The sequence below is a fragment of the Leptidea sinapis genome, chromosome 22 (assembly GCF_905404315.1).
Source record: "Leptidea sinapis chromosome 22, ilLepSina1.1, whole genome shotgun sequence".
NCBI lineage: Eukaryota > Metazoa > Arthropoda > Insecta > Lepidoptera > Pieridae > Leptidea > Leptidea sinapis.
This window is the reverse complement of record NC_066286.1, coordinates 12,135,179-12,149,699: the sequence shown is the minus strand read 5'-3', so window position 1 is coordinate 12,149,699 and position 14,521 is coordinate 12,135,179. Positions and strand designations below refer to the sequence as shown.

The 14,521-nt window shown below is 34.3% G+C and overlaps 1 protein-coding gene across 6 annotated transcripts in view; it reads left to right on the top strand.

The window, feature by feature from the left end:
* Positions 1–2,057, top strand: part of LOC126970782 (AT-rich interactive domain-containing protein 2) — a 45,437-nt gene extending 43,380 nt beyond the window's left edge. For all 6 annotated transcript variants that reach the window (XM_050816863.1, XM_050816864.1, XM_050816858.1 and 3 more), the window contains one exon: positions 524–2,057. In XM_050816863.1, coding sequence (XP_050672820.1) covers positions 524–659 — 136 coding nt within the window. In that variant the 3' untranslated portion in view covers positions 660–2,057. The remainder of the gene's footprint in view (positions 1–523) is intronic.
* The last annotated feature ends 12,464 nt before the right edge of the window (positions 2,058–14,521 follow it).

Sequence of the window (14,521 nt, the reverse complement as noted above, 5' to 3'; positions counted from 1 at the left end):
AGACGAACGCTTAACATCATTTGCTGGTATGTATTCAAAACCTTCTGTTTAGGCTGCATTTAGTGCTCGACCGACGGTCAGCGCCAAACTTGATTGCGGGTGTACAATTACGAAGAAAGATGAATCCATTTTTAACCTGTGCGTACTACTTATGGAAACGATTGCGGAATAAAAGACGGAGAAGATATCAGGCTTACCCAATTATTATAGACCGTCAAATTGAAGTAGAAATTTATACAATATATTCGAAATTACCAGAACACGACTTTTGTTTACGATTTTTGACTACGATGTTACACTCGCTCGGTCACTAATTTATGGACATAACGCGTCAGCGGACCGACCGAAGAGCTCGACCGACGATTCTCGTCAGTGCGACGTAGCAATTCATCAGCGCTGCACTGAACGCGAACATATTATGTTTTCATTGTACGCTTGACCGACGTTAGCGCTCAAAGTCGGTCGAGCCTAAATGCAGCCTAAAATACGTCAAGTCTATTAACTGCAAGTGTAATTGTTTCAGAATTATGCGACAGTACGAGGCCCATTTAGCAGCCATAGCACTCAGCAATGTAGAAGCTTCCAGAACGATCGCGCAAGTCCTGTACGACATGAATAATATTGGCGAGTCGACGTATGCGAGTAGACCGTATGACTGATGTGTTAGTAGTTAATTAATAGTGAATGTAGTTATACAAGTGAAAATCATGAAACTTTATTTAATAGTATATAACATGTGAGTGGTAATTTGGTCAGAGTTATATGCTTTTTGATTTCTATTGTGTTTTGTTGAAAATGTACAATCAACATCAAAATTTGCTACATTGTTACAGTAATATTCATTTTAGTTCATTTTTCATCAAGTAGGATTTGCTAATGTACCTCATCAGCGCATTCTACGAGAATTTAACTTTGAAACGTTCGTTTTCTGCCCACTAAACCACGTTATAAATGGACTTTTATGCAACTTTATGCTCTCATTTGTGCGAATTTATTTAGTAAGTATGTTGTTGCATTCCTAGACACCACACATCTATGTGAAGGCAATTTCCAAGTAGATGTTAGTATAAAATCTCACTTTACTGTAGACACACATCTTACTAAGGAGACGGGCAAATTAAAATGAAGATTAATATTAGCAATTTTGACGCTGACTGTACTTTTGCCAATAAATAAGTCGATTTCATCATATCCTATTTCGTTTGTTGCTCTGAATTTCAGCAACAAAAACGATTTTTTTTTGTACTATAGAAAAAAATAATTACGTTAGATATTTTTTTGAAAACCGCACTGTAAACGAACGCCACACATCCAGACAGTGGTATTGATATCCTAACTTGTGGCGTGTCGTGCGAAGGTGGAATTCGGCGGCAGGAATCAGGTGAAACAGCACTTCTTACTTAACTTACGGCTTATGAGACATATTCTGCTCAAACAGACAGACGGACTGAAGGATGCAGAGCAGAGTTTTAGCCTTTCGGTTGCCCTTAAAACAATAAACAATAAATTACCTGATCCAAATATTAAATTTGTCACTAAAATGGAAACGGCTCATGTAGAAACAACATGTAGAAACGAAATGAGTTTACGACTGAAATAAGTTATATCTGAAATAGTGAAATTAGATGCTTTGGAATATTCACGACGACTTAATAACAGTGCTGCTGGAATATTCCATAAGCACGGAAGGTTTTGACGGACAATTTGTTGTATCCTACAGAAATAGCTACACCAGTAGATGTTAAAATATGGTGTCATTCTCGTCCAATCTAATGATTGGAGTTTAAAACAGTGAATCTCGCTTTATTCGGCAAATAAATAACTTTGGTTGTGCAATAGAAATACAATCTGTGCTTAAAAGTTTATTTTTTTAACGGTTTTACTGTTGTTTAGAAAATATTACATTTTTTTTGTCAAAACAATAATATCTATACGTACTTGTAAATTATTGTTTTTGTATTACGACATGTGTACAAAGCTTTTGTACTGCTATCTTAGTGTAAGTGTAGACGATATGATAACTTGGTTAAGTGAATAAAAATTATGTGTTAAACATATTTTGTTTTTTATTATTATTTGTCCTTAACTCTATTTTGTAGGCATGGGGATGAGCCTATATGTGTCTGTAATTAATTACTGCAGAATAATATTAAATATATTGGGTTTTCCAATAGGGACTTGACAATTTTGAATTTAGTTTGTGAACGCACCTTTTCACTTAACATCGAACTGTCACCGTCAGTTTATTCAGTAGACATAACCTTTATATCGCGGTGAAGAACACGAACGAACAACATCTGGAAATCTTAAAAATTTACTACAGAAATTCGGAGTCGGTGGGCGATACTTTAAGAGCGTTAACTCCGATTTTCGGTCGTCATTTTCGCCCTAGTAGACAGGCAGTAACAAGTTTAGTGAAAAATTTTGAGTCTACATATTCGTTTTGTGATATTGCCGTGCCAGTGAGACTACGGGTTGGTCGAAGTGTCGAAAATATCGCTGCCGTTGAAACGTCAAACGATTTGGGCATCGCCAAGACCAATCTTTATGGCGAATTTTGTGTAAGGATCTTACTTTACACCTATACAAGATCAGGCTCACTGAAGAATTGAAGCCGACCATTCGGAGCGACATACGTTCTCCGATTGGGGTCTGGAAAAGAGTCGCCAAGATGCTCAATTTCATCGCAAAATCATCTTCAGTGACGAAGCTTATTTCTGGCTCGATGGGTTTGTCAATAAACAAAATATGCGGTATTGAGCGGGTGAAAATCCACGTGTGCTTAATGAAAAACCACTTCATCCACAAAAGATAACTGTTTGGTGCGGTTTGCATGCAGCGGCGTCATAGGGTCATATTTTCGTCGTCGATAGTGGTCGCCACGTTACTGTGAATGGTGATCGTTATCGCGCCATGATTATCGATTATTTTTGGCCCGAATTGGAATATATGGACTTGGGCAGCATGTGGTTTCTTTCAACAGGACGCCACAAGCCACAAAGCATACGTTACAATAGATTTATTAAAGAACAAGTTTGATTTGATGATGCGTTTTACCTCAAGAAATGGACCAGTCGATTGCCCGCCTCGTTCGTGCGATTTAACGCCTCTAGATTTTTTTTTGGGGCTACGTCAAGTCATTGGCCTATGCTTATAAGCCGACGACGTTGGAAGAGCTCAAAGCTAACATTGAAAGCGAAATAGCAGCCGTTTTGGCCGAAATATGTGGCCGAGTCATGGAAAATTGGCTCCAATGAATCGACCGCTGCAAACGTACCCGCGGTCGCCATATGAGCGAAGTCGAGTTCCATTCATAAATGTTTTGAATGTACTTCAACCCTATAATAAAGTTTTTGAAATATCTCAAATGGTTTTCATTTATAAATATATATATTTATATATTTTGAAAAAAAGTTGTCAAGTCCTTATTGGAAAACCCATTACTATGTTATTAATCTCTACGAACGCAAGGCTGAACATCTTCTAGAAGTGACACAGCCAATAGGCCACGCATAGCCTCAAACATTTCGCCTTATAGGTGATTCATAGACCACCAGCGAGTACCTTAGTAGTGATTTAGTATTAATAAAACGTATTATTGTATTAGTAATAATGGCGGACGTGTTTATCCGTTTATTACCGTCGTTTTGCACACTATTGCTGCATAAGTCCCTCAAGGACCGGAGCGTTGCAAGCTAAAATAGAGTCGTCCCGCAAGGGATTAGTACTTTTAAAATTTATATTACCTTTTTATTAAGATTTATCAGCACATATAAACAAATACCTCATAAACAAATCTCACTTAACCGTTTCCTGATCGTAGTGGTTTAATTCTCTTTGCTGTGTCCCCCCGTTGGTAGCTACAGGTCTGTACTAATAAAAATTCTAAAAGAAAAAACTATATTTTTCGAAAAATACAAACGTTATGGCAACCAGGACGATTACCTCACTTAATTACTCCTAAGAAGAAGAGCAAAAATTTTAGATCATAAGTTCTATGACTCATACATACAAAAAAGCGAGAATTCTATCATTCGCGATACATACCCTTTCACGATGACATATGTATGTCATATTTTTGCAACTGACTTTTAAGTGAATTTCCTGCCATCTGGTTCAAATAATAGTACCACCAACTCTAGATCACAGTTCTGTGAATAATTTTAGAGATATAATCACTGAACCGACAGAGATCCTTCGACAAGTCTTTAAATCTGAATAAAGCTGCTAGTCCGGATGATGTACCTCCTGTTCTAAAAACTAAATGCGCTGAGAGTTCAGTTTTCCCTCTTTCTATTCAAACGCAGATATTTCTATTATTTAAGGATTCGTTCCTGGCTTGTGGAAATCTGCATTCGTAACACCCATACACAAGGGAGGAGATAAATCAAATATCAAAAACTATCGGGCTATATCTAAGTTGACTTTTTGCATAAAATTTTGATAGTCAGAGAGATTGATTATTCCTAAACAACATGGACGCTCGATTGTCTGGAATGTTTTGCAAATCAACTAATTGCATCTATTGCAATTAACTATGTGTTATGGATTCTGTGCAACAGGTAGATATGTTATTGTTAGAGAGTACACGAATGTTGCGACCGCTAGATAGCTAATAGTTTGCTCTGCAAAAGAGAGCTGTTCGTGCTATATATCAGCTTGGTTATAGACAGTCTCTCAAAGAAAAATTTAAAGAAATAAATATTATGACTGTTCATTGTTAGTACATTTATGAAAATTTAATATACGTTAACAAAAATCGTCACCTTTTTGCTCTTAATAGTGATTTTCATTATTATAACACAAGAAATAAGGGATTCCTTGTAAATAATTCTAGTAGCCTTCATAAGATACCTAATAGCTTTAAGGGTAAATGTATACACTTCTATAATATAGTCCCAGCCACTGTTCAGGCATTATCTAAAAATAAATTTAAATGTTTTATAAAAAAATGGCTCTGTCGTAAATCCTATTACTCCACTGCTCAATATCTAAATGATCGGACAGCCTGAGACTAGATTATGATTTCTTTATTGCGATAGAAATGACTGTACAATATTGTATATTTTTATTGAAAAGAGCGCAAAAAAAGAATGCTGGGAGAGTTTCTTGCGCCGCTTCTTCTCTCTCAAAGCGCCATTTGTTTCCGAAGCGGTAGTAGTATCCAGTAATTATTAGAAATGACATCAAAAATAATTCTAAAGGAATCAATTTTAAGAAAATAAATGCCTTTTATGATTATATGGACTTTAGCAACGCGCTTAACCGTATTGACCACTATATCCAGAAGCTTTAAAAAGCAGGAATACAGGATATTTTTTACGATGGTTTTCATCTTACATTACAAATCGATCCCAAGCAGTTACTATAAACGGATTCGTTTCTAGGTGGATGTTCATTCCATCAGGTGTTCCTCAAGGCTCGCTTCTAGAACTAATTTTATTCTCTATATTTCTAATAATATTTCAACATGTTTTTCGCATTCTCAATTGTTTCTTTATAATTATTTAATCATAATACAAAAATATTTAAGCACGTCCAGTCACTCGATGATTGTCATCTTTTACTGGCAGACTTGAATAAATTCTTTAATTAATTTAAAATAAATAAGTTAGTTCTCAACGTCTCTAAGTGCTTTGCAATGACCTTTTCTCTGAAACGAATAAAAAAAATTAAATCCAATTATTATCAAATAAATAAATAAAGTTATTGCGTTTACTAATAGAATTAGAAATTAGAAAAAAAAATAGAAAGACTTAGGTGTTATCATGGACCCAAAATTGACAGTACCAAGTTTATAACACTTAAACCGATCAAAGTCCTGTATTGTATTATCTTATGTCCGTAGCATATTAGAATATTGCTCCGAAGCTTGGAACCCTAGTTATAATAATATATATATTGATAGGATTTAATCTATCCAAAATCGATTTTTAAGATACCTGCTGTTTAAATGTTTCTGACAAGGTGTACTTCAGTAAAATAGTTAATGATAAGGTAGATTAAATTAAGTTATGTATTCCTAAAAACAGCTCTGTAATAGTATCCCCTTTCATATCCCAATTTATAAAACATTATCTTGAACCACGTGTAAAATACTAACAAAAATGTATTATATCTATACTACTACTATACTTAAAACTAATGTAATAGAATATAAAAACTCTTAACTCTCTAGTAATTTTTAAACTAATTAGAATCAAATATGTAAAAACTAGCAAATGGATTTTTGTTAAACAAATAGATATCAACATAGTTGTAAATATTAGCTGTAAGTTTTCTCAGTAAATAAATAAAATAAAAATATATTCAGACTTCAATTTAAATTGAGCTAACCCAATGTGACATCGTGTGACAAGGCACAGGCGGATGAAAAGCTAAAATCTAAAATAGTGAAACTCGACAGTTTCACGGAAAGCAAAATACAAAGAAATATTACTAACTCGATCTTTATTAAATAGCAAAGAGAATTTAAACACCATTAATAGGTTTAAGTCGTCGGTGAGCTCACCGTTGAATCTATAGAAAATTTAAATAAAAATGGAACGTGGAGAAGAGGTTTCACAAATGTGACAAGCACGGGGGGGTTAAAGATCCATAAAAAGTGTGTTACGTTACTTATCGATGGTCCCCAATCGGTGGTTTTTTTCAAACCCTTGAACAGCTTTACCTGCCTTTTAAATTTCAAATATATATTATTAAGAGTGAATGACTTTATGTAACAAAAGAAATGAATTATACTGCACCACATTAAAATCACGGTCTGGCGAGATTCAGTTTAGTAAAACGTTGAGTTTTCCAGCGGGAGTTATAAAGTTAGTTAAAACTACAAGCCCAGCGCTAACTAGCAACATTTAATTCAAATGCAATACAAAATGTAGCTCAACGAAAAGTTTATCTCATATATAATTCAGTTCACACTGTTGAACGTAGCTTTCATGTGTTGTAAGTGAATTCTACGAATAAGTGGTTAAGATTTATTTCTTTTGTTGGGAGTGTAAACTTAAAGAAAAATGTTTTAACCATAATAAGCTAAGTCACTGGAGGAAAAAAAGAAAGAAAGGAAAGCAAAATCAATCTTTTCGGATAACTTCGCAATTATTTTTTGCTAAGTGTCATCTTTACACTATATATATGAATTATGTAGATATTTCATTTGTAAGTAGCTACCACATTTCTATATTTATTAAATTGGTTTTTATTCCAAAACGTTGTCCATGGTATGCAGCTTGGTCGCATTATATTGTCACAACGCCGCCAAAGACGAAATTTGCTCCTCAAGTTCTTGTGTTCTCGCCGTGGTGAAATATTTGATATTTGCTAATAAAATTAACAATTGTGAAGAAATCAGTGTAAGTAACTAAAAGAGTACCATAAGAAACGTACATAAATTACCTACACCTTGACTTGGCACATACTTTATAAAGCGTCGTCAGTAATCTGCAATAGTCGTCACGAGATGAATGTCATTTCCAAATAGAACACCGTACGGTCCTCTCGTGCGGGATGAGTGTGATAGCTGATTTATTCCACAAAACATTTCTAGTGAACATAATAACCAATATCCTTAACAAATTAACTTAACCAACCAATGGTCAATTTTCAGTTAGAAGTAGAATGTTAAATGTTCGTGATATATTAATGTTAACTGGTTAGTTTCGTTTTTCGGCTTCCAAGCCTTAATAAGATTTTTAGACTTATCTACCCTATATATGAATTTGAAAATCGAAAACATATTGATCTATCTGTGATCTCTTTGCATCTGCGACGCACTCGGGGAGTAGTATAAATCACTATGCAATCAATTCGGTTTGAAAATCCTATAAATATTTTGTAGTTGTGTAATTTGCTTTATCTACACCCATGCTTTAAATCATCTATTAAATATTCTGAAACAGTTAGCTTATTGCCAACATTAAAACACCCAATGTTCTAATAACCATTACATCATCCAAAAGAGTGTTGTAATGTTGTACTGAATTTCATAACAACACTCATATTTTTTTTTCATTCCCTTCATGCTCAAAGAGTTTTAACAAACAGACACATTCTTATTGCTCGATGCGTAGCATCTGTATGAATTTAAAAAAAAGAACATTTTGGTTTACGCGCGTTTCACACCACCAGAACGTCGCGCGCCATAAAAAAAGCAGGTTATTCGAATCCCCGCCATTTACCTTCGATATTTTTATTGTCTGGTTTACATAAAATGAGCGATTAATTTCCAAAAGAACATAATATTCAAGTGAATTTTAATTATTGCACTATACAAAATGTAAATTACTACTAAAATAAATAATTCTTTCATTCATACTTAGTTTATTTATAATCAGTAATGGATGATATTAGGTTACTACTAGGACTGGCTGTTTGAATGTTAGCAGTAAGCTAACTGCTTCAGAATCTGTTAGAGGATTCATATTTTGGGTGTAGATAAAATCTTGTATCCAACTGTTGATAATTAGGTATTAAAACACTCATGTGATACTATTATCACACTCGGCTTCGCCTCGTGAGATAAATCCACATTCGTGTTTTAATACACCTTATTACACAACAGTTGCATAAATAACTATTACGTTATTGTATAGTAATTGTTTGCTTACAAAGTCCATACGCGTCACTGGGCGCCAGGTTAACCGAAGATTAATTAGGGTCGGTCTAAGCCCGTAAATCATTCTCTTCTGCCGGCTGGAGTTATTAATAACAGATCTAGTTTGATTTAATTATTGGATATATATTCGGATATGTATTTACAGTTTCTCGGCTATATTTACCTAAGTATATACCTACATAAGTATAGTCAAAACTAATGGGCCTCCAAATATTATATTAGTATTATATTCATTAGGTTGATATTATTCAAATTTATCATCATCAAATTAATTGTATAACTCAACCTATTTTTACCATCTCATGAGTTCAATAAAAAGAAAGAAGTAATATACAAAAATAAAATAAATAAATAACTATTCATACTGAATAACAACCTAAAATAAGTAGATAGGTAGGTACATAAAATAAAATACAATTATTTAATTCAATTTTGCAAACTGAAGGGGTGAGAATCTATTTTCTATTTGCATCTCATTGAGATTCTACTAATGAGCTAAATCTGTGTCGTATAGTGTAAAATGATCTGTGTAGTCCAATATAGCTCTAAAGCTCTAAAGTTATATTGGACTACACAGATCCTGGCCCACCAACTGGAGGATGCTGTTACTAGAGCTCGCAATCTTTCCCAGAAGGAATATATACGAGCTCTGATATCAGCAAATCAAAATATCCCGCCTCGGCGAACATGCGTCGAGCATGTTATGAAGTTACCGAGGTAACTTCATAAGAATGCGGTAATGGCGACATTAAATGAATACACGGATTAATTATTAATTATTTTTTATCATTACGGTTCAGGACTACTAATAATTATCAAAAAGTAATTAAAAATATATAATTCACTTAAATAAATCAATTTTCCATAATATCATTTCGGAATAACCTGTAGGTAAGTAATCTAGACATTACATCCATTAAAATCAAGGTCTAATTTACCTCAAGGAAAGCAAGCCTGCATTTTTTACAATAGGTTAAATTCAATATAGATTAAAAGAATCTATAGTTAAAAAATATTTCTCTTTAGAGGGTAGAATAAAATTAAAAAACCACCCCAAAACCACTTTATCGAAAATATCGTAAAAACAAAAAAATATATAAAAAGCAATTAAATAAAAATTATAGATCTATAAACCTTATTCTAAGTAAATAAATTTTCTTTAATATCCTTTCAGAACAACCTGTAAGTAATCTAGAAACCGCGCGCTAGCGTAGAGTAGATGTCAGTGCATACACACTTTTATATTAATTACTATGACCCAATCGCACGGAGCACATTTCCCATAATATAGGTATATCAATCATTGTTCAACACAAAAATTTACTGAAAAATTAACATTTGTTCTATAACTTTAGTCTCAATCAAGAAGTTTTGGAGGATTTGTAGACGTAATAATTTATAGCAGTGTATTATCAATTTAAGTAAGCCCGTAAGAATTATCCCTGACAAGGAAAAGCTTTCGGCTTTGATCGATCATTGTTTCCATCATTCTTCATTGTTCCGGCCACCACTGACAATTATGAGAGAAAACGAATTCATCGTTAGCGTATCCTGTTTCTGCAATATACACCGCTTCCGAGAGACTTTCCCATATTATCATCAGACACCCACATCATCTGTCAGCAAGAGGCCAGGTTAATTTTTTCTACCCGACATATTGGCACTAAATTCAGAAGAATATCCTATACAATGTTGGTTTTACAACACAAGTAGGTAAATAATTAGGTAATAAGGACAGTTGAGAAAATGAAGGATAGGCATTAATGATCTGATTGGGAACCGCCGTTCTAATTAGCGTCTGACCGAAAATGCAAAATGGATGTCATGTCGCATTTTGTCAGCCTCGACATTCCGTACAGACGCGCGCTATCACGTGGAGTTTCCTCATAGATTCTCTGTCTTTCATTATAGAATATAAATATACGAATTTATGTATTAAATTTCTACTGTCCGTTACCAGCTTTCTCTAGGTTCTATTAGAAAAATAAAAAGAGTAACTGTGCAACATTCTTAAAACAATCATTCGTTATGAGCATAGAGCAACACGGTCTATCGGCGGACTGGAGGGGAGTAGCTTTACGCAGGAGTTCCCCTCTGTCAAAGTATAAGCCCACGCTGTCCTATCCATTGAATAAACATATAACTAATTATAGATGCGCGGTTCAATTGTCGCCCCACAAAAATACTGAATTGTTCAGTTTAAAGTTGCAAAAAAAGACGAAGTTGCCGATTTTTGGTAATACTTCTCACAATATATAAATTATTAATCTATTATATTTTAGTCTGGCCATAAATACTGTTACAATTAAAAATAAATAAAATATTTCATTTGAATTTGGAATCTGGCATTTTTATATGATTGTTCATTAAGTTTTCTCATAAAGATAAAGATAACGATAAAAGGGGTGATAAAGAGAACCGAATCGCTGTGATTGCATTACACAAAGTAGCTATGGTGCAATGCAATTTTTAAAACTCTATACGCTTGGTATTATAAAATAATTGTGTACCGGGCTATTAATAGGTAAAATGAGACCTCCTCTGTTTGTGACAGAAAAATATACGGCCAAAAAGGTGGTCAAAGCAGTAAGGGAAAGAATTCGAAGAAATCCTGTCGGAAAGCAAAAGCTTTTATCTTGGGAGATGAAGATAGCACCTAGAACCATGTCACGTATTTTAAAAGATGACTAAGGACTTGCAGCCTATAAGAGACGTACTAGTCATTTCATAACTGATAATTTAAACAAGAATAGGGTGGTAAAATCGAAACAACTATTGATGCGGTACGAAAGGAGTGCACATAAAAATTATGTTTACGGATGAGATTTTTTTTACAACTAAGCAACATTTTAACAAACAAAATTACCGTATTTATGCTCAAAGATCTAAGGAAGCTTCCCTATTAGTGAACAGAGTGCAACCTGGTCACTATCCGACTTCAGTGATGGTTTGGTGGGGTATTAGCTGTGAAGGAGTGACTGAGGCATACTTTTGTGAAAAAGGTATCGAAACATGCATCGGCACAATTGTATCAAGATACCATTCATGAGAAGGTAGTGAAGCCCCTTAACAACAACTTGTTCAATAACCAAGAATGGTCCTTCCAGCAAGACTCGGCACCGGGTCATAATGCTCGGTCTAGACAGTCTTGGTTGGAAACGAATGTTTCGGACTTCAGAGCTGAGACTGACCGTCGTCTAGTCCCGATTTAAATCCGCTGGAGCCATGATAATTTTGAGTCCCTAAAACATACGATTGGCAGTGAAGAATTTTCCCATGGAAATAGTTCGTGCTTCTAGTGATAACTGGCCTCAACGCTTAAAGGACAGTATTGCAGCCAATGGAGACCACTTTGAATTAGCTTTTTATAAATTTAAATTGATTTATATTTATGTATTAAAGTAACACACTGTAAAAGTAATAAATGTTATTTGCAATAGAAAATGTTTTTTTTTCTTTGCTTCATTATTTATGTCAAACTTTGGTATTAATATATATTATTATTAATATATATTATATAGAAGTTGTACGAATTCCTCGAAGTTTGTGATGAGAATCAACGAGAATAAATTTGTTGGAGGGGATTAGTGTTAATCGCTGGATATCTTAGATCCGACTTTGCTTTGATTAATTACCATAATTACCATTTGAAACTCGGATTAATTTCCAGGGAAATTAGTTTTAACGCGGTTATACCTTATACTTATATTTTTTTATATACGATTTTATAATACATTGTTATTATATTATGGGTTTTTTCCGTTTGAGTCGCCGCACAGCTGAAGCTAGCATCCACTATTGGACCGAGTTCAGGCCGATGACCTTAGTTTACTTGTAGAATAAAAAAGTCAGGGGTCTAAACAATTTTGACAACATTTTATACGTAATGTTATATTTTGAATATAAATAATCTATAGGGATTTTTAATTTTATTGTTAGGGGCGTCAACTCATTTTACTGCATATCCGCGTCTTATATTGTACAGGAATATTTTAATACTGTTTATTAGTGTGATAAGATTTATTATTCAACATACATAATGCACCTAAAGCCCAACCGCATGGCTTAGAGTTAGGGGTTAACACGTCCTCCACCTAAGAATCAGTTCATGCTCCAACATCGAGAGAGGCTCCTCTAGAAGTCAAAACATCACACGAAGTCATTAACTTTGGAGAACTTATCAATTCATACACTCAAAAATTATACATGAGATAATCGAAAAGGAAACACTGCTGTTGGCGGTAAGTGACTGGTTTCCAAAGCAGATTATTTTTAAAGACCAAACGAGAGTCTTATATTTTCAGTGACGGCACAATAAAGTCTGGCAACATAGGCGCATCACTTGGACTCTTAATATCTCATTGCACTGTCTTCCAAACAGAATGCATTGGTATCATGGAAGCGGCTACAGCTACTTTGATATAGAAGGTAAAGGACTACTCCATCCACATCAGCAGCAGATAGCAAATCAATACTACAAGCTCTACAAAGCAACACTTCCACCTGAGAGCTTATATATGCAATTTTTCTCGTAAAGTGCTTCCATGAAGGCAAAGAGACGATGACATACAGCATTCTGGAGTGTACGAATGGGGCCACATATTAGGCCATGTACCAAATTTTTTTACTTTTTAATCATAGAACCCCATACTTTTGCATCACAAGAATGTTGAATTAAAAACTTTGCCAAGTATTCAATGATGACTTTTGTTTGCAAGATACTTTTCCATGTTCATTTGAATCAAACATAAGCATATTTCAGCAGGTTGGCAGTGAAGTGGTAATCGATACGATAACTATACAAATACCTAGACTGCTTGGTCTAAATTTCTCCATAAATCCGTTTAGAAGAGAGAAAGCTTACAGAATAACTCATATTTTTAACACTATGAAGGCATATTACAAATTGATGAGTGTTTACGTTTGATAAGGATATTATTTTATGGAGGAAACTATCCCATATCTGGATATATTTATCGCCAAACGCGTGTCAAAGACAATCACATTCGATCGAAACGTAATTTTTGTGACAAGCCGTTATTTTTTATGGGTAATATCTCACATTTCTTGTGATAGTTTATGACACAATAAAATATTTGGTATTCTTTTATTAATCCTGTATCAGTTTGTGAATAACAGACAAGCGAGGTATGTATAACAAATTACATTACGGCCACTGTATTGAATGAGGTTTTTCTGTTTAACTTATTCTGCGTTAGGAACCTATTACTAGACAAGCTTGTAGGTAAAGTGGATTAAGTGGGTACCTTTTGAATTTCAGTGTGCGGTTGCGGTACTCGCATATACAATATATACTGGCAACGAGTGACCGCTCACAAACTGAAAGGCAGTGACGGACATTCTCCTTTTAATCTCACTCTCAATTGTAGTGTTTGGCGCTGCTTGGCGAATATCCAAAGAAATGGATGTCAGCGCGACGCACCAACTTGCCATCTGAAACGAACTACGAACTATCGTGAAGAATTCACGACCACTCCAACTATCTAAATGGAGTAGCAGTGCACTGTAATCGATACTGTGAATTAAACTGTAATTTATAGTAACCTCAAGACTAACTCTGCAATTGCTATAACATTTATACATTTTAATTGCAGGGTTAGTCGGAGATATATATTTTTTAATTCTATAGAGAGAAGAAGAATTGTATTCACCAAATTACATGACGTAGTGACACCTCGGAGCAGACTAAACACAAATTTGCACCCAGAATGGGACAATATCATGATCAGATTCTTGAAGTATACCAGAAGTAAAGTTGTTTCCATGTTTACTTACTTGGCTTACTTTTGTTTTGTTTTACCAGATATAAACAAACTGTCTATTATCATATCATATCCGGTACACAAGAGAGGAACAGAGACTTTTATAATGATAGACCTATCTCAG